Source organism: Rhinolophus ferrumequinum, chromosome 16 (genome assembly GCF_004115265.2).
Source record: "Rhinolophus ferrumequinum isolate MPI-CBG mRhiFer1 chromosome 16, mRhiFer1_v1.p, whole genome shotgun sequence".
In the NCBI taxonomy this organism is placed as follows: domain Eukaryota; kingdom Metazoa; phylum Chordata; class Mammalia; order Chiroptera; family Rhinolophidae; genus Rhinolophus; species Rhinolophus ferrumequinum.
This window is the reverse complement of record NC_046299.1, coordinates 26,113,283-26,136,494: the sequence shown is the minus strand read 5'-3', so window position 1 is coordinate 26,136,494 and position 23,212 is coordinate 26,113,283. Positions and strand designations below refer to the sequence as shown.

At 50.5% G+C, this 23,212-nt stretch overlaps 1 protein-coding gene across 3 annotated transcripts; it reads left to right on the top strand.

Annotated features, from left to right (window-relative positions):
* Positions 1-1,110: 1,110 nt before the first annotated feature.
* Positions 1,111-21,303, top strand: ZFYVE27 (zinc finger FYVE-type containing 27). Of its 3 annotated transcripts, none has more exons than XM_033130423.1 (13): positions 1,112-1,281; positions 2,541-2,738; positions 6,051-6,121; positions 8,304-8,490; positions 10,863-10,958; positions 12,151-12,263; positions 13,009-13,151; positions 13,741-13,812; positions 15,210-15,230; positions 15,652-15,796; positions 18,345-18,391; positions 18,559-18,640; positions 19,684-21,303. In XM_033130423.1, exons 2-13 carry the CDS (start codon positions 2,542-2,544, stop codon positions 19,746-19,748), a joined length of 1,239 nt encoding a protein of 412 aa, XP_032986314.1. In that variant the 5' UTR covers positions 1,112-1,281; position 2,541; the 3' UTR covers positions 19,749-21,303. The 3 variants fall into 3 exon arrangements, with proteins under 3 accessions (XP_032986316.1, XP_032986314.1, XP_032986315.1); XM_033130424.1 differs by lacking the exon at positions 1,112-1,281 and adding an exon at positions 1,316-1,525; XM_033130425.1 differs by lacking the exon at positions 15,210-15,230 and having other exon boundaries at positions 1,111-1,281.
* Positions 21,304-23,212: the final 1,909 nt, after the last annotated feature.

Sequence of the window (23,212 nt, the reverse complement as noted above, 5' to 3'; positions counted from 1 at the left end):
TTGGAACATATTCCCCTCCACTCTCCACCCCACCATTGGGGAGACTGCTGTATGTGGGATTCTATCTGTCTCTATTCTGGCTGTTTCAAAATGATTACAACCAGCTGGGACAATCCGGGAAGGGGTACAGACATTGGACTCCTGCTTAGATGAATGGGTTGGATTTGGACCAAAGCAGGAATGGGGGAAGGACATTCTTCCCCAACCTCACAGCACAAGTAAAGCAATGCACAAGCAATGGAGGGGTTCAGCCGGCTGAAGATAACAGACTCCCAAAGCGGAGTAGCAGGGGATAAGGCCACTAAATGCAGACTAACGTGGTGGTATAATTGGGGGTGCCGGGAGTCAGATGACCCATGAAGTTCAAATCAAGCTTCCAGTTGCATATTGGCTGAGTGACTGATGAAGTTCCTTAGCACGTCTCAGATCTCTCATCTGTAAAATGGCGGTAACTCTAATAGTGTTGTTGGAGGAGGGCTAGGTAAGACAATGCCTGTAGAGAGCTCAGTTCAGTGCCTGGCAGCTGGTAAAGCCCCAGTAAATAAGCGCTAGCATTATTATAAATGCAAAGCCATCGGATGCGTGATTTAAGGGCGATTAACCAAGTAAGGTGAGAAGTGGATTGGGTTGGAAAAGGCTTGCACAGGCCCCTGTACCCAGTAGCTACTTAGGAAACACGAAACGGAATTACATTCCTTGCTAGGCCTACGGGGATACAGGTTTCTGCCTTTTGTGGGCTCACAGTCCGGAGTTGGGGAGGTTAAGTGCCAAAGTTTGGGGGAGGAGAATGCAGATGTAAATTTTTCAGTTTGCTTTTTTCCAACTGTTCTCTGAAGGAATCTTTCAGCTCGAGGCGGGGCAGCGAGGGGCAGGGTCCCGAAGGGGTTTGCTACCAGAGCTCAGCAGGATTTTGAGAACCGCGGTCGTGCAGGAACACACTTGTGTCGGGGCGGGGAAGGGAGGCTGAGGGGAGAAAAAGCGCGCAGGCGCAGAGCTGACGAGCGCGCTTACCTGTGCAAGAGCGGGAGGAGCTAAACCCGGGAGTGGGGCGGGAGGCGGGGCGGGCGCGATGACGTCACGGTCACGCCGCCGCAGAGCAATTCGAGGAAGCGTCCGCGGCAGGGGAGGCTGAGGAGGTGTTCGGACCTGAGACTTCCGAGCGGCCCTGGGAAGAGGAGCGGTGTAGGGGTGGGGCGGGCCCGAGGCAACGCTCCGGGGCCCAGCGGCTCTATCAGTGCCCCTGCCCGTCCCCACCCCTCCCCCAACCAATCCAGCGTCCGGGTAGGTTAGGAGCCATCCCCTCCCCATCCCCTTGTCTCCGCGGACTGTGCGGAGTTGGGCCCCTGGACGGCGCGAGGGCTGCCACCTGCCCGCCCAGCGACCTTGGGCGTGGTCTTTCCTGGTCTGGGCCGCGGGGCCCGGTCAGGCTCCTCGTTCTGCAGACGTCGTGATCCAGGCCGCTGCCGGCGCTGACCTGCTTCATCCTCCCCTTGACTCGCGCCCGCCCGGGCTCCTTTCGTCCAAGGTCGGCCTGCAAGGATTTTGGGCTCTCGGTGGCTCCTTTGTCACTCTCCCCTGAGACCCGTTAGATTGCAGCCCATTACCAAGGTCTGGTTTTTGTTGCTGTGCGCGGAAGTTCCGCCCCCTTGTTTTCTGCTTAGCGTTGGGGTACGACTTTGAAATTAGGAAAGACGGTGAGAGTTTCCTGTGGTTCTCATCAGAGAAGGGAGATGGGAATGGGGCATTACAGAAGGTCGTAACTGCCCCGTGGAGCTCAAGGGGGGGAAAAGGGAGGGTGATGGTCCAGAAAGTTTTGGGGAACAGAAGGGAGAGGGAAGGGTTAGAAGATGGGGCGGGGCAGGAGAAAGCACTGGGGGCCTGGAGGATGGGCAGTGCGTTCACGCATTCAGAGCATTTATTACTCCCGCATTCAGAGCATTTATTACTTCCCCACTGTGTGCAGAAACAGTGGTATAGGAAAGACAGCCCTTGCCCTGGTGGAGCTCAAAGTTAAGAGGGGCAGACTGGCAACGAATCAGGGAGTGTTGCTTTGGTGGGACGAGTGCTGTTAGTGTGAGCACAGGATCCTTTGGTAGCACTGAGGAGAGTCTCCCAGTCCAGACTGGGGTTGTTGGCAAAGACTTCTCAGAGCAAGGGAGTGATGTTTAAGCCACATACGTAAAGGATGAGGAATTGACCAGGTAAAGAGTGGGAGAAAACTATTTCAGGATATCATTTCTCTTGAGACCTCAGGCTACCTCCCTTCAACAACCACGTGTGCTTGGTCTTTTCAGTTTATACTTTTGATAGGTCTGTGGGAAAAAGAACATTAGGTGGAGAGTCCGAAGAGCAGGGTTTTATATCTCGGTACTTCACTTCGTCTTGCTGAATGTCAGTTTCCTCCTCTGTGAAATGGGCATCCCACCTGTAGCCCTGCCTCCTTGACAGGTTTATTCCGGGTACCACATCAAATAATGCACGTAGAAGTGTGTTGGGCATTGGAAGTATGATGCAAATGACAGGAATTCTTATGGTTACAGGATGCAGACATCAGAGCGTGAGGGGTGTGGGCCAGAGGCAAGCCCCAGCGTGATGCCTGAGGCTTCCCTGGAGTCTCCACCTGCCCCTACCAAGTCCCCGGCGTTTGATCTTTTCAACTTGGTTCTGTCCTACAAGAGGCTGGAGATCTACCTGGAACCCCTGAAGGACGCAGGTGACGGTGTCCGGTACTTGCTCAGGTATATAGATTTTGTAGAGTCGCTCTGACCTGCTGGGTCTCCTGCCTTCCCTCTCTATAGTTGTGCTGGCCATTTAGGCAGTGGCTGGGCTGTCCTTTCTGCCCTAGTGAAGAGCGGTTCTGGGTGGTCCACTGGGCCTCTGGGCTTATTCCAGGCCTACCATGTGTCTCCAGCCCAGACCAGGACAGGCAGGCACTGGGAACCATATGGCCTTTCACCAGGGTTTCTTTGTGGTTGAATAAGCTCATACCTCAGGACTGCCAGCAACCTTGAACATCCGGCCTTCTATATCTAGAGGAGGCCTTTTTTCCCTTCTCTGCCAATATTAGCATGATAATATTAAAATTAGGATGTAATTTTGAACATAAGTTAAAGAAATACAAATTCCTATGCATAGGAAGGTACTGTTTACACTAATCCTTTAGGATGATGGATCTCAAAAGCTTTTTGTTCCTATTCTTCTTAGATTTTCATCCTCCATCATTTTCTTTTTCTCCTTTCAGCTCATTTTATTTCTCATGTTAAAGTATTTTAAATTACAGATACAGGCCATTCTAATCCCTTCAGTTTGTCTCTCAATAAGGACTATTTTTTCATAATCAAAGTAACATCATACTTAACAGAATTACTTCCTTGATATCATCCTATACTCAGTACACATTCAGATTTCCTCAGTTGTCCCAAGAATGTCATTTACAGTTTTTTTGGCCAAATCAGTTTCCAGTCCAGGACTCTGCATTCTATGTGGTTATTATGTCCCTTAAGTTTTTTTCAGTCTAAAATGGTTTCCCCTTTCATGGCACTGACTTGCTGAAGAGCCTCAGCTGACTGTCCTAGAGAATTTCCTACCTTGATATGTCTGGTTGCTTCCTCATGGTGCAGACTGGAAGTTACATATAAAGGTTGAATTAGCTTCAAATTAAAATAATTTTTTCAACAAAGTTCAGGTGTTCCTAATAGTGCATCTCAGTGGGAGTACGTAAAACCTGGTTGTCCTGAAGAGTAGACGTTCTTAACTTGGAGCCTGTGAATGGGCTTTAGGGGTCAATGAATCTTCCGAAACTGAATGAAAAATTGTGTGTGGGCACACGTGTGTAGGGAGAGGCTTCCAATTTTCATCAGATTCTCATACAGACCTTCAACCCTCTAAGATGCTTGAGAGAGACAGCTAGGAGGCAGGGCGAATGGAACTGGCTTAACCTCTAAGGGTGTGATTGAGTATTCATTCTTACCTCAGTGTGGAATTAGTGGGAGGTTTATTTTTAACTTTCTGACCAAGGTACAAAATTTTTCCTGTTCTTCCCAGAACCCCTTTAATTTATAACATTATCCCTACAGATGAACTAGTTAGTCAGTGTTCCAGAGCAATGTTCTCTACTATTAGATCACTGAACTTTTGGTGCAGGGAGAGTGAGATAATATGAGGAGGGGCTCATTTTATAATCCCGCTGTGACTGATTGTCTGAAATTAGCTTTGATGTTCTCTAGGGGGGTGGGCGGGCGGGCTCTGGAGAGCATGGGCTGTGCTTGCTCACTGGTGTGTTCCACTGTGTGCGGTCACGTGTATGAGTGCAGACGTATGCGTATATCTATGTATGTGTATATACATACATATGTGTGTTTTGCCCTTTTGTGGCAAAGCACAAAAGTTAACTATATCCTGCCCTTCTCCTTTTGTGCCCTGGTCTGTTAGTGCTTCTTGGTACTAATGTGTTCGGGTTTTTCCATTTTATGAAATTAGAAATCTGAGGATGTGGTGGGATTGATTAAAGCTGGATGGAGGAGAAGCACTGGGTCTAAAAAGCCCCCAGGAGCTCGCGGTCCTGGTGCCGCTGGGAGGCAGAGCACTGGTCTGTGAAAGTGGCTGTCAGATTAGGTCGTGCGTTTGATTGTTCTTTTCTTAGTAAAGAGGATTTGACTTGAAGAGGGACCTAATCCTGAGCTTTGGCTGTTAGGTCTGAAGCCTAGAGCTGCTGTAGATTTTTAAAAGACTCCTCTCTTCTGGGATCACTTACTCCAATAGGTGGGTCTACATGTCCAAAGTGTCAGTGAAGGCAGAATGCGAGAGGCTTTAAAATGAAAGTGACTTCAGTCGCTGTGTGATGCTTTTATTTCTGAAATGGGATTGGCCAGACACCTGACTTTTCATTTGCTTTTACCCTGGTAGCTGCCACTAGGCCTAATTTGGGTGGTACAGCTGGAGTTGTGTTGAATTTTAAGAGCAAGGCAGAGAGAGGTCATTTTATTCCCTTACTATAGCTTTTATTAAGACACGAAAGCAGCACATAAATTAGTGAATCTCATTTGTAACTCTGAAATACCCCAATTGGAGCAAAAGAAAATACGTTTATGTTTCTGAATACATTGCTTGCCAGCAACTTACCTGTTTATTTTCTATTTGCCTCTCTTCTCTAAGGCTGACCTTAAGTACACTGACATTGCTTTGTAGAGTATAGGTGTCAGTGGCTTCGCATGTCTGTGTTCCTTTTTCCCTATTAAATGTCTTTTATCAAGGACTAAGCCAGCAGTGTTTGTCTTCAGCACCCTGAGTCTCTGGTCTGTCTTCCCTCACGGGGGGCTTCTGCTTTGCCATTAGCTGGTAATAGTAGGGCTTGGGTCTGTGTTTGCTTCCATCTGTTCCAGTTGACTGAGGGTGTATTTGCTGAGAGAATGCTGCACCCTGGTGTCATCTTCATTTTTTAATATATTAAAGTCTTCATAATTTTTCTCCTTTTGAGTTAATGTATCTTTAAAACAAATGTTCAAAATCACAGAAATAGGAAGAGAAAGTATAAATGGGGTCCAAGAAATGCTTCATGTTTTGGTCTCCCGATTTCTGTATTAGATGAATCTTGTGCAGTTAATATATGTTCTTATGAAATTGTAAACAAGAATATGTTATATGTAAATTATCTCAATAAGAAAAGGAACATTTTAAAGAAGAATGTTTATCATTGTCACCTTTTAAAGAGAATAGAGCCTTACACAACACATTATTAACTAGGTTTCTTAATAGATAATGTTATGAATTATTCTTCATTCTTGGAGAAAGTTCTGCAGGTGTTGAAGTTCTGAGAGGATGCCTTTTCTCACCCCAGGGGCTAATGTGGGACTGTAACTCCTCTCCCAGGCGCCTATCAAGTGAGAAGCTTACTTTTCATTTCCTCTTGACACCCTGAGCTCCAGGCCCCCTCCTCTTGTTCCTGGATTTGATGACCCACCTGTGCTGGCTCATCCCCCCCCCCCCCCGGCCCCCCCCATCCCCGCTGGAGGAGTGGCCGTGTTTAGTGACCAGGACTCTCTGTGTTGTAGGTGGCAGACACCTTTGTGTTCCTTGCTGACCTGCCTGGGCCTCAACATCTTGTTCCTCACTTTGAATGAGGGTAAGAACTGCTTTCATGGGCCGGGGTTTTGTTGTGAATGAATATGAGGAGGAATTCTGAGCAGCAGCCCTGGGTGAAGGAGCCGCCCGCTGGTCTTGCCCCGGAGGTGGCCTCCCACTGTGTCTGCTTGATGGCAGAACACAGGCTCCGGAGAGACTCTGGACTCCAATCCTGGCTGGGCCGCTGGTGTGACCTGAGGCCTAATTTTCCTCATCTCTAAAGGGAAGATAATAACAGTGCTTTCCTCAGAAAGTAGTTGTGAGGAATGAGATAATCTATGTGTAACACGTAACACAGTGCCTGACACAGAGCAAGCAGCCAGTATGTTACAGTAGTTCCCCCCTTATCCATGGTTTTGCTTTCCGTGGTTTCAGTTGTCTGCAGTCACCCGTGGTCCAAAAATATGAAATGGAAAATTCCAGAAATAAACAATTTGTAAGTTTTAAATTGTGTGCCGTTTTGAATAGTATGATGGAATCTCTTGCCTTCCCACTCTGCCTGGCGTGGGATGTGAATTGTCCCTTTATCCAGCGTATCTACGCTGTATATACTACCTGCTCATTAGTCATTTAGTAGCTGCCTCAGTTGTTAGGTCGACTGTTGAGCAGTATTGCAGTACTTGTTCAATTAACCCTTATTTTACTTAATAATGGACCCAAAACGCAAGAGTAGTGATGCTGGCAATTCAGATTTACCAAAGAGAAGCCATAAAGTCCTTCCTTTAAGGGAAAAGGTGAAAGTTCTTAACTTAAGGGAAAAAAAATTGTATGCTGAAGTTACTAAGATCTACAGTAAGAATGAATCTTCTATCCATGAAATTGCCTAATTTATAAGTAAAACTTTACCATAGGCATGTATGTGTAGGAAAAAGCATAGTCTACGTAAGGTTCAGTACTACGTGCAGTTTTCGGCATCCACTGGGGGTCTTGGATCATATCCCCTGTGGATACCGGCAGATTACTGTATTATTATTATTTCCTTTTTGACTGAATACTGATGCATTGTCCTTTTTCCACATTGGTTTCCAAGCTGATTCCAGGGTCCTTTGGGACATGGCCTGGGGTGAGGGGACCGGGTTGGGGTGGGGGGGGCTGAGCTAATAAGGATTTTTTCCGTATCTGTTGATTTTTTTCTGGCTCAGCAAATGAGCCCGGTAAGCGTTACTGGGAATTCAGCACCAGTGAGGGGCTGGCTGGAAGCCTGTGGGGTAGATGTGTGGACAGGTGGGTGTCTGTAGGGGTCTCAGGTAATGATGTCTCCGGAGGATCTTTTATGACAAGTTATGCTGTGACCCAGCCCTTTCTCTGGTTGGAACTGGCAGGTAGCGACAGAAAAAGCGAAACCTCTCAGGGGAAACGAGTGAGGGACCTGGGACAGAGTATTCTGAGGAGCTGGGTCCTTTATTCATGTATTCATTCTTCTGTTGAACTCACATTTCTCAAGTGTCTCCCTTGTTTCCTATGGAGATATGGATTTAATGGCTTGAAAATAAACCCATTTCACATACGAGCTCATTGTGTCTCTCAGTAGGGCTCTTCTTTGCCTGATGAAAACTCAGATCTCATTCCCAGGTTGTTAGATTTTTGTGAATATATTTCTAAAGTGAGTCAGTTCAGATGACAGGTATTTAACAAGCATTTACTCTGTGCTCAGTGCTCTGTTAGCTTTCCTCGGGGGTACCAAAGTTCCTTCTTTGGATTTTCTCTCAGCTTGACCACTTCTTAATCCACAGTGGTCTAGGGTATCCTAAAAGCCAAAGAAAAGGTGTCCAGTCAGCCCCAGTGGCTCAAAGGTCAGAATGCTAGTCATCGGGAGCTCGCAGTGGCAACACTCGAGGCACGAGCCACCTACTGTGTGCTAGCACAGGTTTTTTAATATTAAAAGAAATGGGCCTGGGGCTACAGCAGTGACCAAACAAAGTCCTAGCCCTCAAGAGCCTACATTCATGGAACAGACGACGGCCATACCTATAATCCGTCATGTGGTGATGCGTTCTGTGAGGTAAAATCCAGCTGGTGAAGGGGCCGGAGAGCCAGGAGGGAGACAGTTTCCTACCGGGAGATTAGGGAAGGCGTCTCGGGCAGAGCCCTAGAAGAGGTGAGGGAGCGAGCATGTGGGCATCTAGGTGGACAGAGGCTCCTGGTCCTTGCTGCCTATTGACCTCGTGTTGTTGATCCCACAGGAGCTTGGTACTCGGTGGGTGCCCTGGTGATTTCAGTGCCCGCCCTCCTGGGCTACATGCAGGAGGTTTGCCGTGCACGGCTGCCTGAGTCTGAGCTGATGCGGAGGAAGTATCACAGCGTGAGGCAGGAGGACCTGCAGAAAGTTCGCCTGTCTCGCCCCGAGGCCGTGGCTGAGGTGAAGAGCTTGTGAGTATGGAAAGGGCCAGGGAGGTGAGGGACAGTCAGGGACAGTCACAGGAACGCCTCCCACCACACCGAGGGTGGCAGGCATGGTAGTAGGCAAACCACAGTTGTTACTTCCTTTCATCTTTTTAACAGTTCCGGGAGGTAGCTACTATTAATTCTCCATGTATGGCTGAGGAAACGGCTTATGCAACCAGCAAGTGACTGAGCTGGGATGAGAATCCAAACCCAGCTGTTTCACAGCTTGTGTTCTTCCCACTAGAGAGACAGTTTAGGGTCTTGACTAAGCATGTGTGTGCGTGAGCCACTGCCTGGGTTCAAATCCCAGCCCTCACATTTTCTTCTGTGTGACATCGGGCAAGTTGCTCAGCCTCCCTGTGCCTCAGCTTCTTCATCTGTTACATGAGATAGTAATAGGCTTACCGCACAGGTGGTTGGGAACATTAACCGAGTGTCTGGGACCCAGGAAGTGTTCACTAGGTATTAGTCATCGTCAGTGCACTATGGAGAAGCTTCCGAAATGTGACAGAGCTCGTACTTCTGGGAGGCACCTTAAGACTGTTGAATAATATTAATGTAACAACTTCAGTGGCAGCTGCCATTTACTGAGCCCTCCCTGGACTGGGCTCTCTTGACATACAGCAGGGTTTCCTCCCTCCCTGGGCAGCACAGGCATCTGCAGAGCTTAAAAAAACCTTACAAAACAAACGGAGGCCGTGTCCACGCCGTTCCCACAGCCCTCTCCAAGAAAATCTGACAGTTATCTGGAGTGGGGCTTGGGTATCTGTGGTTTTTGAAAAACCTTTTTACTTTGACATGCTTCTAAACTTACAGAAGAATTGCAAGACTGACACAAATTATGCTCATATGCTCTTTCCTCAGAACAGGCTGCACCTCCCTCTCTACACACTCACATTATTTTTGTTTTTCCTGAATCATTTGGAAATAAGTTGCAAACGTCGTGCCTGTTCACCCCCAAAACTTCAGCCTTTCGAGGACATGGACGTTCTCTTCTTACATATCCATAGTCCTGTAATCAAAATTAGGCAATTTTACACTGATGACATTAACATTGGTACTGGTATCTAATACAGAGTTCATAACCACACTGTACCAGTTGTGCTAATAAGGCCTTTTATGTGAATTTCCCCTGATCCAGGAGCCAGTCCGAATCACATAGGACATTCATTTTTAATGTCTCTTTAGTCTCCTGTAACCTGGAGGAGTTCCTCCCAGACTTTGTTTCTCGTGACCTTGACAGTTTTTAAAAGAACAAGCTTATTACTTTGTAGAGTTTTCCTCAGTTTGGGGTTGTTTGCTTCCTCACGACTAGCTGCAGGTTATGCATTTTTGGCAGGGAATGACAAATGACATTGTGTTGCTGTCAGTGCATTGTGTCAGGAGGTACATGATGTCCATCTGTCTCCTTAGGGGAGATACAGACTTTGATCCTTGGTGAGGGTTTCGCCACTGTAAGATGACCATTTGACCCTGTAGAGTTAGTAATCTGAGGGGGATACTTTGAGACTAAGTAAATACCTTGTTCTTCATCAAACCTTTACCCACTACATTTAAATCCATTGGTAGGTCTTGCCTTCACCAATTGATTCGTGTGATGGTTGCAAAGGTGATTTTCTAATTGTCATTGTTAGCTACTATCCTACTATAATTCTTTCTTGTTATCAATATGAACTCAAAATTTTAAATTTAATTCTGTGGGTTATAATCCATTACTGTTATTTATTTTATTCTCTAAATTGTCCTAGATTTGGCTAGTAGGTGCCCTTTGAACTGGCTCCTGTGTTCTTTTGGTTTGTCCCCATCATTTTTGCCTGCCTCCTTACTTTAGGGTACAATAGGATGTTCAGATTCATCTTATATAATACTTTCCCTATCCTAGTTCTAGAATCAGCCATTTCTCCAAGGAGTCCTTCAGAAACCAAGATCTGGGAGCTCATTGTACAAGCATGTACTCATTGCTTCTGGGGTACATCCATTAAAAAAAACAGCAGCTCCCCAAGTGAGTCAGCCTTACACCCGAGATGGAGACACATTGCTCTTCCTACCTCCTGCCATTTATCCTCACAGCTCTAGTGTGTCTGTGAGGTAGGTACCCTGTTCCTCATTTTATAGAGGAAAACTGCAGCCCAGTTAAGTAAAGGCCCCACCTCAGTAACTAGAAGAGACCAAAGCAGGAACCACTGTCCCGTTTGCATCTCAGCAGGGCTTCCGAAAAGGTGACTGAAACTCCCTGAGCTCTCCAGCCCTTCCAGTGGGTTTGAAGAGACTGGCCATCCCTAGGCCACTGTGTCTGTCAGTCCCCTTGGCTGAGTGGGTCAGGGCGTGCGGCTCACAGACGTCCCTTGTGTCTGCAGCTTGATCCAGCTGGAGGCCTTCCTGAGCCGCCTGTGCTGCACCTGCGAGGCCGCCTACCGCGTGCTGCACTGGGAGAACCCGGCCGTGTCCTCACAGTGAGTGGCCCCTCCGCGCCCGCCGCTGCTGCCCTGGAGGGACTTGCGAGTGGGCCCCAGGCAAAGCCAGCTGCCTTGAGAGGGCCCTTGTGCCCCCAGCTCAGGGGAAGAGAGTCCCTGAGGCTCTTGTGTGCAGGCGTGCATACAGGCTTGTGGGCGCAAGTGCACTGCTTTGGTTTAAATACCTTCTTTTAGGGGTGGTAAAAATATTGTAATAATAGAAAATAACTCGCCATGTAATCTCCCACCCTGATATAGCAGCTGATCTCATGTTTGGATTGACTTCTAGAGTTTGTCATATAGCTTGATAGTGTCGTATTGCTTCTAAAGCTTCACAGTGTATGTGAGGTTCCTTTTTTTTCCCTTTCTTTTTCACTTATTATATCATAAATGGATCTCTTTGTTACTACACGGCTTTGGGAATTATTTGTTATATCAGATTAATATAGATGGTGAATATAACAATTTATGAAGCAATTGTGTTACATGTCTAATTAGTTTCTACTTTATTTTCATTTCATTTTTTTATACTAGTTTCAGGTCAGTTTCTACTTTTTATTACTAACCCTGTAGTGAACATTTTATGGGTTTAGCTTTAATCTTTTGCAATTTTTATCTTAGGATGGAAGTACTGGATCAAATGGAAGGAATGTTTTTGAGGCTCTTGATGGATCAATACTAGAGACAACTAATATTTGTTTAGTTTTCCCCTTGTGCCAGGCCCTGTGCTCCACCCTTGCCGTGTAGTGTCTCACTCTCCATAGTAACCCTAGGAGGCAGGCACTGTTTCAATCCCCACCTGACATGGGAAGGGAGTATAGCTCAGAGAACCAAGGGGCTTGCCTAAGGGCACACAGCGAGAAGTGGCAAAGCTGGATTCCAAGCCGTGTCTGTCTTATTCTAGACTTCACAGTCTAGAGCCTGAGGAGTGTTGAGAGCTAAACCAGTTTATGTGGCCCCAGCCTCACGTGGCCTCACCAGTGACTTGTTAGCAACTGGTGACTTCTTGGTAGTTAGTTGTAAGTCTTTCCTCCTCACTTTACTGTCCACTTGTTTGCTTAGCAGATCTTGTCGGTTCGTTAACTGTGGCCAGAGCTATTTCTCGCCCAGACCCCTATGTGGATGTGCTCCAAATCGGTGTCCTGCTGATCTTACGAATTTCTGATCCTGGGATTCCTCTCTGTTGATGCAGGTTCTATGGGGCTCTTCTGGGTACGGTTTGCATGCTGTATCTGCTGCCACTGTGCTGGGTCCTTGCACTTTTAAACAGCACACTCTTTCTGGGGAATGTGGAGTTCTTCCGAGGTAAGCCCTGGGAAGCCTGACGGAGATGGGAGATGGGGCCTGGAGGGCTCTGAGGGCTGGTGAGGCTCCTTGTTGATGTTTCCACAGCGGATCACCTTTTGCGGTGCCTTCCACAAGGGAGCAGCACCACAATAGGGCCCTTCCTTGGAGGGCTCTCCTGGGCTGTGCCCGTCAGATGTTAGGTGGGGCAGAGGGGAGGCTGCCACCATAGCATAGCCTAGCGGTCCCTCTGCCTTTCTGAGGCGGGTGAATCACTGCTTACGGAGGCTTCTGGGAGATGAGAAAGGGATGTTTTCCCAGTGCTGCCACCCACCTCCCGGGATGCAGCCACCTGGAGTTGCTTCCGCCTCTCTGGGTGCTCCGAGTCTCTGTTTACCGTCCAGCTTGTGAAGCAGGGAGGCAGTCTGGAGAGGCCCTGAGTCACGGAAGCCTGTGCATATGTTTGGGTGATTGCTGTACTTGTTTTCCTCCCTGTGGTTGGGTAATTAATTACAGATGCCCTAATTTATCGAGCACTTAATACATTTACTCTCACTGTAGCAATCTCATGGGGTGGGTGGTGGTATCTGTTTGGTTTATGAGGCTTAGATTAGGTGACTTGTTCAGTTAGGAGGGTGACTCTTTCCTGAAGTAGTGAGTGGGGTGCCGGAGGAGGACGCAGCCAGCTGCAGAAGCGGGTACCCCCAAAGTGCCACTCATTCCATCCTATTTCTGCCTCCCACCCTGCCCTCTTTGCCCTGGGTAGTGGTGTCTGAGTACAGGGCATCTCTGCAGCGGCGGATGCACCCCAGCCAGGAAGATGGTGCCTTCCAGAGCCCACCGCCGCCGCCAGGTGCTGGGGGGAAGGGAGTTCTGCTGGACTGCACGCCTGCACCCACCCCCACAGAGGTGAGCGCCCCCCACCATCAGGGCAGAGCCTGCTGCGGGCAGGTTCTGGGGCCTTCCTGCTACAAGCTTGTTCATACCCCACAGCTCCTGGGCTGGCCTGTGTGTAGTTCCTGTTTCTTCCCGGGCCTCGTCTCCTCTGAAGTGCTTAATAATAATACTTATAATACTAATAATAGCCACTCTGTTCTTTGTTGAGTGCTTACTCTGCTGTTCCAAGTACTTCATAGAACTAACCCCATGAGGCACAGGTTATTTGTGAGGAAGAGATTGTTCTCTTCTGCAGAGGCACAGCGGCGTTGCCCAGGTGTGGTGGGGCCAGGACTCGGACCAGGCCCTGTGGCTCCAGAGCCCGTGTTCTCATCCACTGTGCTGTGCAGCCACTGGAGCTCCATTCATGGTTGTGATCCTATCTCCCTGCCGTGGTCAGAGAGTGCCCTCTTTCTCATGACTTCCTTCTTGTAGTTGTGCCATTTCTTCTGGGGCAGGAACAGGTGTTTTGGGGAACCTGGATGCTGGCTCAGGAGAGGTGGCCTCTGCCATAGGGGGCAGGGCTGCCATCCCTCTCCTGTAATAGAGTCTCTTTGCCCAGGACCTCACGCCGGGCAGTGTGGAGGAGGCAGAGGAGGCTGAGCCCGACGAGGAGTTTAAAGATGCCATTGAGGTGGGTGGCCCTTACCCTGCGCTCTCTACTAACCAGGCCAGAACTCAGATGGTCCTGGAGCCGGGTGACTTCTCACATCCTAAGTCTGGGTTGTAAACATTCTCAACATCCAAATGAGAAGCTGAAACTTGCTTTGAGCTAGAACTCACTAGAAGAAAGGGTGCCACTGAACCGCCCATACTGTCATTGATCTAGTCGTCTGTCCTGGGTGCCCAGGGCAGGGATGGCTCTGGAAGCCTCTGGGAAATGCCCTGCTGGGGGAGGTGGATCATTGACACCTTGGCTGGAGACTGTGGACTGGGCACCTTTGATGTAGGTAGGCAAGGCACATCGTTTGGGGGAGGGCACTGCCATGGGTCTCTGACTGTTCTTATGCAGAATGAGGTCTGAAGCATGTCCCTGTTGGGGAGCAGGGCGGGTTAGTTGGAGAAAGTGGTTGCACGGCCTAGTGCTAGCTCAGAGAGAGTTAAACAAGACAATGGTTCAAACTGGTAGTTTGCAGAAGTGTTTTATTTGGCATATAAACCTTAAAACATTTTTTTGAGCCAACATTTTAAAATGGGGAGATTTCAATGAAAACTCTGGATTTTCAATTTTTCTGAACAGTCAGCAGCTCTGGTTGGCCTGAGTCTGCATCGGTCAGTGTAACTGAGGAGTGACTGTCCCCTTGAGAAAAGTCACATAGTCCACACCACGCCCTGCCTTTCTCGGTCATTGCGTCCAAGCGGAGGTTGTCATCTATTGTCACATTTGCGCTATTGTTTTCTTAAAGTAGGAAATCATTTCTCTTTATGTCTCTTTGTAAAGTGGGAAATTGAGATACAAGAAATGGGCTCCTGGGCCTTTTCACCGGGCCTGTGATTTACACCTCGCCCGTTGCCTCTTACATCGGTCCCATCCATGTGGGCATTTACGTTTTCAGCTGCTGAGAGATTTCTGTGAGACGTACACATTCGATTGTGGACTCTGACTCTTGATGGTGGTGGTGGGGAGCATATATAGCAGGGGCTTTCACACATTTCTGTTCATAACACACAGCGAGGGCCACACGGACATCTTGGCCCACTTCACATTTATGTCTGTAGTAAATGTAAAGCTTAACTGAAACAGAAGTTTCCTGAAAAATACATTGTAAGGGATATTTTCTTATTCTATTCTGTTAAAATAATGACCCACTTAATTAATTTCACCCAGTTTGAAAAACAGCTTCTCACAAGCTTAGTTGATGTTGGGATCTGTTATGGGGACCTCTGTTAACATCACCCTTCAGGACGTGCTCAGACAGAACTCAGAGTGGTATTTCAGTGTTTCCTTTTGCTTGGGGTTCCCCCTCCTAGCAGCTTCTTGCTATCTGTCTCTCTGTTTTCTTTCCTTCTCCCCTGCATCTTGGGAGGCAGGAGACCCACTTGGTGGTGCTGGTGAGTAGGAGCCTTGGTGAGCCGGGCAGGGGCTGGGCGGGGGGAGGTTGGCTGAGCCAGTTATCATCATGCCTGGTGGGGTCCGCCCACAAGTGGCCAATGGTGCCTCTGCACGCAGGTCCTGGAGCCCTGCCACGAGGCGGGCAGGACTGGGTGCTGTGCACGCAGGTCCTGGAGCCCTGCCACGAGGCGGGCAGGACTGGGTGCTGTGCACGCAGGTCCTGGAGCCCTGCCACGAGGCGGGCAGGACTGGGTGCTGTGCACGCAGGTCCTGGAGCCCTGCCACGAGGCGGGCAGGACTGGGTGCTGTGCACGCAGGTCCTGGAGCCCTGCCACGAGGCGGACAGGACTGGGTGCTGTGCACGCAGGTCCTACATCCCTGCCACGAGGCGGGCAGGACTGGAATGAGCTGTTCCCACAGGAGGATGATGAGTGTGCCCCGTGCCCCGCAGAGGATGAGCTGGCCCTGCAGGACAACGGCTTCCTGAGCAAGAATGAGGTGCTACGCAGCAAGGTGTCACGACTCACAGAACGGCTCCGCAAGCGGTACCCCACCAACAACTTTGGTACGGCCAGGGGACAGGAACGGGGCATGGGCACTGCGGCTGCAAGGCCAAAGTCTTGGAATTGTGGGTATGGTTTGTGACAAGAGCAAGGACTAAAGCTGTGTTCATGGGATGCTGGGAAGGAAACAAACGCAGAGTGAGAAGGGGCCAGGACTTTCACACTTCTCCTTATCATGGGAAGATAAGGAACTTGGTTCCGGAAACGCCACCCCAGGACTGCAGTAGGTGTAATCCTGAGATGGGCAAAGCCTCAGAAGGCAATGCGGTATAATGGCAGAGAACAGACTGGAGTCTGACTGCCCAGTGCAGCTCCCACTCTCCGTTCAGTGTCTTTGAACAAATTATTTAACTTCTCTGTGCCTCAGTTTCCCCTTCTGTAAAAGGAGCATGATCAGTTCTTATCTTACAGGGTTGTTACAGGCCTCAAAGTAGATTACCGGTTACCTTGAGAGGCCCTGGCCTGCCCTGCAGGCCCCTAGGAGCCTGCCTGGATCTTTCCTATCCAGGTGGAAGCAAGTTGAAGCAAACAGAATCTTTGTATGGGTTGTAGAGCCCGGAGGTCTCTTCTCCCCAGCCAGATTCATAGATGGGCCAGTCCTTATTTTACAGGGGGTGGGTGGCGATGAGTCAAGGAAGACAGCTTTGGAGAAGCGTGGACTTGACGTTAGCACAGCTTAGAATCCTGGCTCGGGTCAGGAAAGTGGGAGTGGAGCCAGCTAGAGTTATGGCTGAAGCCTAGAGAGTGGGTGACTCGGGAAGAAGAGCCTTGCTTCTGCCTGGCGTCAGCTGATCGGGAGGAAGACGGGGTGGCTGTCCTCTGTGTTCTGGTGGGAGTGACTTCTGGGCTCTGTGCCCTGGGAGAAGCCTCGGGGGTTTATCTTGAGGGTGCCTTGGGTGCCTGGCGCTGGCTCTCCATCCAGTGTAGAGGACTCCCCAGACGTGGCCCAGACTGTCAGTATTTCAGCAGCTCCTTTCCCCAGCCCCACGCCCCTGCCCGCTTGCTAAGGAGAGGTAGAGGTGGGCTGCTTTGCCCAAGTTCTTAGTGTGGGGACAGAGTCTAGGAGAAGCCTGTGTCCTGGCTTGGCACCACCAGCCAGCAGCACCCGCTGTGCTCTTAGCTCTCCTCTCCTCGGGCCACAAGCTGACTGACAACCATGGAATTCACCTTATGCACCTTGGCTTCAGGTTTGTCCTTGCTCTAGTTAGGGCCCTCCTTTCCCTGAACACAGGGAGTGTCCTTTAGCAAGAGCTGCAGGGGATTCTGGCTGGACAGAGGAAGGGGCCACATGTAGGTGCCAGTGTAGCTTCGGGATCTTTGTGTGAAGGTGAGGCAGGGTCTCACAGGTGGACGAGGAGGCACAGCAATGCTTCCTGAAGCTAATAATTGCTGTGGCCAGATCATAGGAGGCCTTTGGGCCCCAAGTTCTGGACCCCCTCCCCCCTTCCACCCCCCACACCCCTCCCCGTAGCCTTATCCCTTCTCTAGCTTTCCCAGGACCTAAGTCAGCTTCCTCCTGGGCCCACAGGGCTCTCTGGTTCCCTTTTGGAAGCACCCTCATGCCTACTGTATGTAGCCCCTGCCTTTTCTCCCCGGCTTGATTCTGCCTGGAGATTTCTGTACTGAACCATAGTCAGTACTCCTGGGGGGTAGCCCTGGGAACCTTCTGGGTTCTCTTCGGGGTTTGCTTTTGCTGTGAAGCTTGTTGACGTCAAGCGCCCAGTGTGGCCTTTCCTCTCCTCCTCACATCTCAGTTTGCTTGCATCCTTTTGACTCTCTTCACTTACCTGCATGCGCCCCTTTCATCAGACTGTGTCCTTGCTGCAGCCCATCATTTTCCATCTTTAATTTTCCTGGAGCACAGCTTCTATTAGACCTACTGGCGTTGAAATAGTCTCTAATAGAATGATTTTTGTCCTCCTTCCCCATCCTTCATTTCTTTTTATATTCGCCTTACCTCCTCCTAGCCATTTTCTAAGCTGCCACTGATTCCTCCGTCATTGTATGAAGCTTTGTCGTCTTGTTTCTGGTTTAGGCAGGGTGTCTCCCAGCTCTGCTTCGCCCCATCTGCCCGCTGCTCTCAGTGCCCACACCTCTTGCCCTGCACATCTTCTTGGAAGGTGCCTGGTTCTGAGCTTCTCTCCTGCTATCAGATGACAGAAAGCAGGGTCTGGGGTTTTAGGAGGCATTTCTCTCTTTACCTGTGGACGGAGTATTTGTAAGGGGACACTTTGCAAGGGGTCACATCAGGTAGGTTTCATTGGAGGTCGTTGGGCTGCCTCCTCTGAAGGATGCCGGTTGTCAGGTCCCTGCCAGCGTGGCATGGTTTCCAGGGGGTAGATTCTTCTGGGTGCTTCTCTATTTTGGTTGGACTGACATCTGGAGCCTCTAAGCCCCAGGAGTGTCCAGGGACTGGCATCTGTGTGTCATCTGGAGATGTCCCTGATCTGGACTTTGCTCTTGAGTGTCCCCGTTTAGAAGACCCAGGAGCAGGTGGGGGCTGAGAGGCCCAGGCCGGGTCGAGTCTGAGCCGCTGCCTCTCTTTGTCAGGGAGCTGTACGGGCTGCTCGGCCACCTTCTCAGTGCTGAAGAAGAGGGTAAGTCTCCGTGAGCATGGCCTGGCCCTCCTGGGCACCTCCCTGGTCCCACAGTCGTTCCGGGTTCCTTGGGTGGGGTCAGCTGGGGGACAGGAGTGGGTGCTGGGGTCTGCAGGTGCCTGGGGCTGGGGGTTGCATCTGATGCTGACCTTGGCTCTCGTCTGCAGCGAAGCTGCAGTAACTGTGGAAACAGCTTTTGCTCTCGGTGCTGCTCCTTCAAGGTGCCCAAGTCCTCCATGGGGGCCACAGGTGAGTGTGCGGACAGGCTGGTGGGAGGGCGGTCAGGGTGGTGGGAGGGCGGGCAGGCTGGTGGGAGGGCGGGCAGGCTGGTGGGAGGGCTGGCTGTTCCCACTTTCTGAGGAGGTCCTCCTCCTGGGAAAGGAGTGAGGGGTCCGTGAGAGGTCACGGGGGACGTGGGATCCTAGGCTGGCCCCTAGTAACGTCTTCTCAATCATCCTTTAACAAGCAAAAAACACGAAACATTTGATGCATGCAAAAGAATATATATAATGTACCTGAATTGTGAAGCATAATAATGAATGCCTGTGACTGCTTCACTGAAATTAGAAAATAGAGCAGCATTAGCCACGCCCCCAAGGCTCCCAGCGCCACGCCTGCCTCCCCCAGAGGAGACCACGTCCTGAATTTCATTCTTTTTCTCATGACCTTGGTAACACTTTTTAACAAAATATAAAGACTGTCTTTTCCTGCTATAACAGCTGTACATACTCATTATTAACAGAACAAAACAAAAAATACAGCAAAAGAAAGAGCGCCAGCGCACATGTAGGATAAATGCACGTGCACATTCTAAAAAGGGAGGATGTTTGTAATATATTACAATGAGAAATCAAGGGTCATTTTTATTTTTTTCCTTCTGGTCATGCAAGTAGCATATGCTTATACTAGAAGACTTGGAAATTACAGAAGAGGAAGGAAGAGAAAAATAATCCTGTAATCTTACCACCAAGAGATAATCACCGTTAAAACATTTTGGAAAGTTTTCTCCTTTATTTAAAAAACATTTTTAAAAGTGTTCTGTTGGTGGCAAAAATATTTTTAATTCATAGAACACCTGGGAGAGGCCTGCTGTTGGCATGGTCACCCCCAAAGTCCCTGGTTTCCCTGAAAAGAGAAGTCTCAGGGCAGGCTAGTGAGCCGGGTCAGCAAGGGTGTGGGCTGGTCAGGGGTGGTCTGTGGGGCTTCGGGGGCTGGGGAGGTGGTTCTAGTAGTTGGCGCCATGAGCCAAAGGGCAGGAGGAAGGGTCTCACCAAGTTCTTCTTCCTTTTCAGCCCCCGAAGCCCAGAGAGAGACTGTGTTTGTGTGTGCCTCGTGTAACCAGACCTTGAGCAAGTGAGAAGAAGGGACAGGGTCCCAGCGGGCGCCGGTTCCTGGGCCAGCAGGAGACCCCACTCTCCCCACCCCTAGTTAGCCCCATGTGGCGTGTGCTGGGCAAACGTGGCCTGGACGCTAGATAGGCTCCCCCATACCTGCCCTCGCTTTCCCCAGCCGGGTTCTGGAGCTGTTCCCCACTCCTGTGGATGGCCAGTAATGGCTGTTACCAAACCCCAGAGGGCAAAGGATCTTCTGGAGGGCCTGGCGTGTTTGCCCTGGTCTGCCCTGGGCTGAGGTAGGGGACTCAGGGCTGGGCAAGGAATCTAAGCTAGAGGGCAGCAGAGAGCCACGCCTGCTCTAATTGGGATCTCAGGATCAGGGCGTTTCTCCATGGTTGGGAATTCTGTTTGGAGATCAGAAATTGAGAAAAGAGATTCTTCCTCCTGTTGGGTAGGTACCAGGCCAAGCCCTTGGCCTCTGAGAGTCCGCAGAAGGGCTTGGGAGAGCTGTGCCTCAGCTCTGCTGTTTGAATATCCCTCCAGGCATCAGGATCTCGTTTCCCCACCTAGAGGGTTGGCCAGGGCTAACCAGACCAAAAGTGCTTCTAGAAACAGGGTTGGAGTTCCCAAGTTCCCCCAGAGGAGGACATGTCCAGTCCAGTGGGGCCTGACAGAGACCTTAGCAGGGAGCCCCAGCAGCTCACAGGACCTCAGCCGCACCGTGCAGAGGCCTGGACTTGTAGAATGTCCGCCAGAATCACACGTTGCCCGGTGTCCACAGCCCTGCTGGGTAGACGACAGGCATTGAGATCGCTTCTGTGCCGCCTCCTCAGAGCCCCGGGCACCCTTCCCCTGGCTCAGAGCCACATTCCCTCTTCCCAGCTCCTTGTCCCTCAGTGTGACACCAGGTAAGCAGAGCAGAGGTCCCGAAGCCCTTGACCCTTGGGGACCTGGGAAGTGCAGGGTCTCTCCGCTGGATCCTCGGTTCCAGGGCGCTTCCCCAGCAGGACAGTCTCAGTTATGGTATAAGGCCACTTGTCCTCTCGCCAATAAGTTCATATTCACTTCTGGACTCTTAGGGCCTCTGTCTTTCTCTAAGCCATGAGCGGGCTCAGGCACCCACCCTTTAGTTCCCCTGGATCTGCCCTGCCTTTTGAAATATTTATTTATTTATTGCATGGTTCCTGGGAACATGTGGCACAGGAGACAGGCTGGGCAGAACGGGGGGGGCTTCCCTTACCCTAGGATGCTTCTCTGGAATCATGAGCTGCCTGGGACCCAGAGCCCACAGGAGGCGGAGATGTTTCTATGCCCTGACAGGGACCGAGGCGGCAGGTTGGGGAAATAAGGACCATCCGAGGCCGGCTTTCTTGCAAGGCCGACCAGTCTAGCTAGGGCTGGCCAGCGAGGCGCCAGTCCCTGAGGAACCAGGCAGGCCTTGGTGTACCCCCTTCCTCGGGCTCCTTTATCCTGTTCAGAGATGAGAGTTAAGTACCCTGTGCTTCATTTACACTGGAGAGGAACTACAAAGACTTCTGTGTATATGGAGAATTGTCAATAAAAAGCCTCAGCTTCTCATGTTTTTGTCCTGGTCCTTGTACTCGCCCTCCCTCTGAGGCTGGAGAGCTGGGTGCCCCTCCCCGTCTCCCACCCCCCTGGCCTGGGCTGTGCCTGTAGGACGGGGCTGGAGGGGGCATGGAGGCTGAAGTCGGTGTGAGCCAGGGGCAGGGGCAGGAAAGCTGTGCCTGGCACAGGGCAGCTCAGTCCGTGTTCGTCAGATTGCCTTGGGGCTCCATCTTGTGACCAAGTTGTGGGGGCCAGGGGTGGGTTAGGACCAGAACTTGGTAAATGCTAAGCAATACAGTCTGTAGAATGGAAAGATTTTAGCTAATCCATCTGAGAAAGCAGAAACGGCTCCGTCCTCAGGGAGGCTGAGAGCCATCCAGAAAGAGGACTGGCTGTGAGAGGGGCGTGTAAGCCGTTCTCTGAGAGCTGGGGTACGTGGGGCGATGACTGGATGCCAGGCACTGTGGTAAGTGCCTTACATACATTTCATTTAATCTTACAATGGCCCTGGGAAGCAGGTGCTGGTCTCTACATTTTACTGGGAAGGAAATTGAGGTCTAGGGAGGTTAAGGAGTGGCTGTGAGAGGCTTGACGTGGTACTTTGTATAACAGGGCTGGATGTGAACTGTTCCCATCCAGATGGTAGGCCTGGGGCAGTGAAAAGGGGAGGGAGTCGGGGTGGGGTGGCAGCCCCATGTATGTGCAACTCACACCGAGGTGCCAGGGTATCCTTGCAGCATGCTGTGGCCTTGGTCTGCTCTAGGTGGGATGCTGCAAAGCCCTGGGACTTCCCGTCGTGTGGGGGAGCCCCAGCAGCTCCAGAGGGGCCTGAGAGGCAAGGAAGCAGCCGGACCTGGTCCTGGCAGGTTTTGTAGACGAGCCTGTTCACTTTAAAAAGTATTAAAGCAGACTGGTGGGCCAGAGGAAGGGTGAAGATGGAGGGATGGAAAACGGCCTGTGAGCAAAAGGGGGACCGCAGTGTAGCACAGGCCTGGGGATGAGGCCGCTGAGGCTGTGCCCGTGCTTCTCGTGGAGAGTGTGTGTCAGCGTAGGTCAGCTGGAAGACCGCTCAGAGATCACCCAGTGCAGCCTCTCCCTGCGGAACTGACTGTCCATTTGAGGATGCATGTTCCCGGTGACGTTAGATGGAACCGGGATCTTAGAAGCTGCATTAGCCAGCGAGCTTCCCGGCAGCGTTAGAGGTGGACGCTCGCTGTGGGCCAGCTCCATGCTTGCCCCTGCTCTGCTATCGGCTATAGCCATGCCATGGGAGTTGCCATAAGGCCATTGTCCCTGGGCCTTTCTGTGCTGTTTTCCTCATCTGTAAAATGGGCATGGTAGTGACACCGACCTCATCGGCTGCTGTGAGGGTTAAATGAGATAGTCTATTTGGGGTTGGAGTGCAGTGCCTGGCACATAGCGCTCAGTTAATGCTAGCTTATCACCATCATTCTGGCAGTCTTCAGGGAAAGAACAAATAACTCTGCTCCGGATGGCTTAGAACAGCAATTTTTTTTCTTTACACCAGAGAATAATCTGAGATTGTTATTCAGGAAAGAATCTCAGAGAGAGGCCAGAGTCCAGTTGGAATAAGCAGTCAATATCATTTTATTTTGAGAAAATGAAAACAATGCCTAATGTTGGTGAAATGCAGACTATAGCACAAGTAGCTGGTGGGGCGTGGGACACGGGCATGAGAAACATGGTTACCACAATTTGGGGTCGTAACCCCATAGAAGGGAAGCTGGTCGGGCCACTTCCTTGTCCCCTGGAGGTGCATGTGAGGGCCTCAGTGACAGCAGGCTGGGGATGGACAACTTTAAATAGCAGGTACGCGGGGAGTAGGAAACCACGGAAGGATTTACCTGGATGGGATTGTGCCTTACATTTGGCTGGCTGGGATCAACAGCATGAAGAGGAC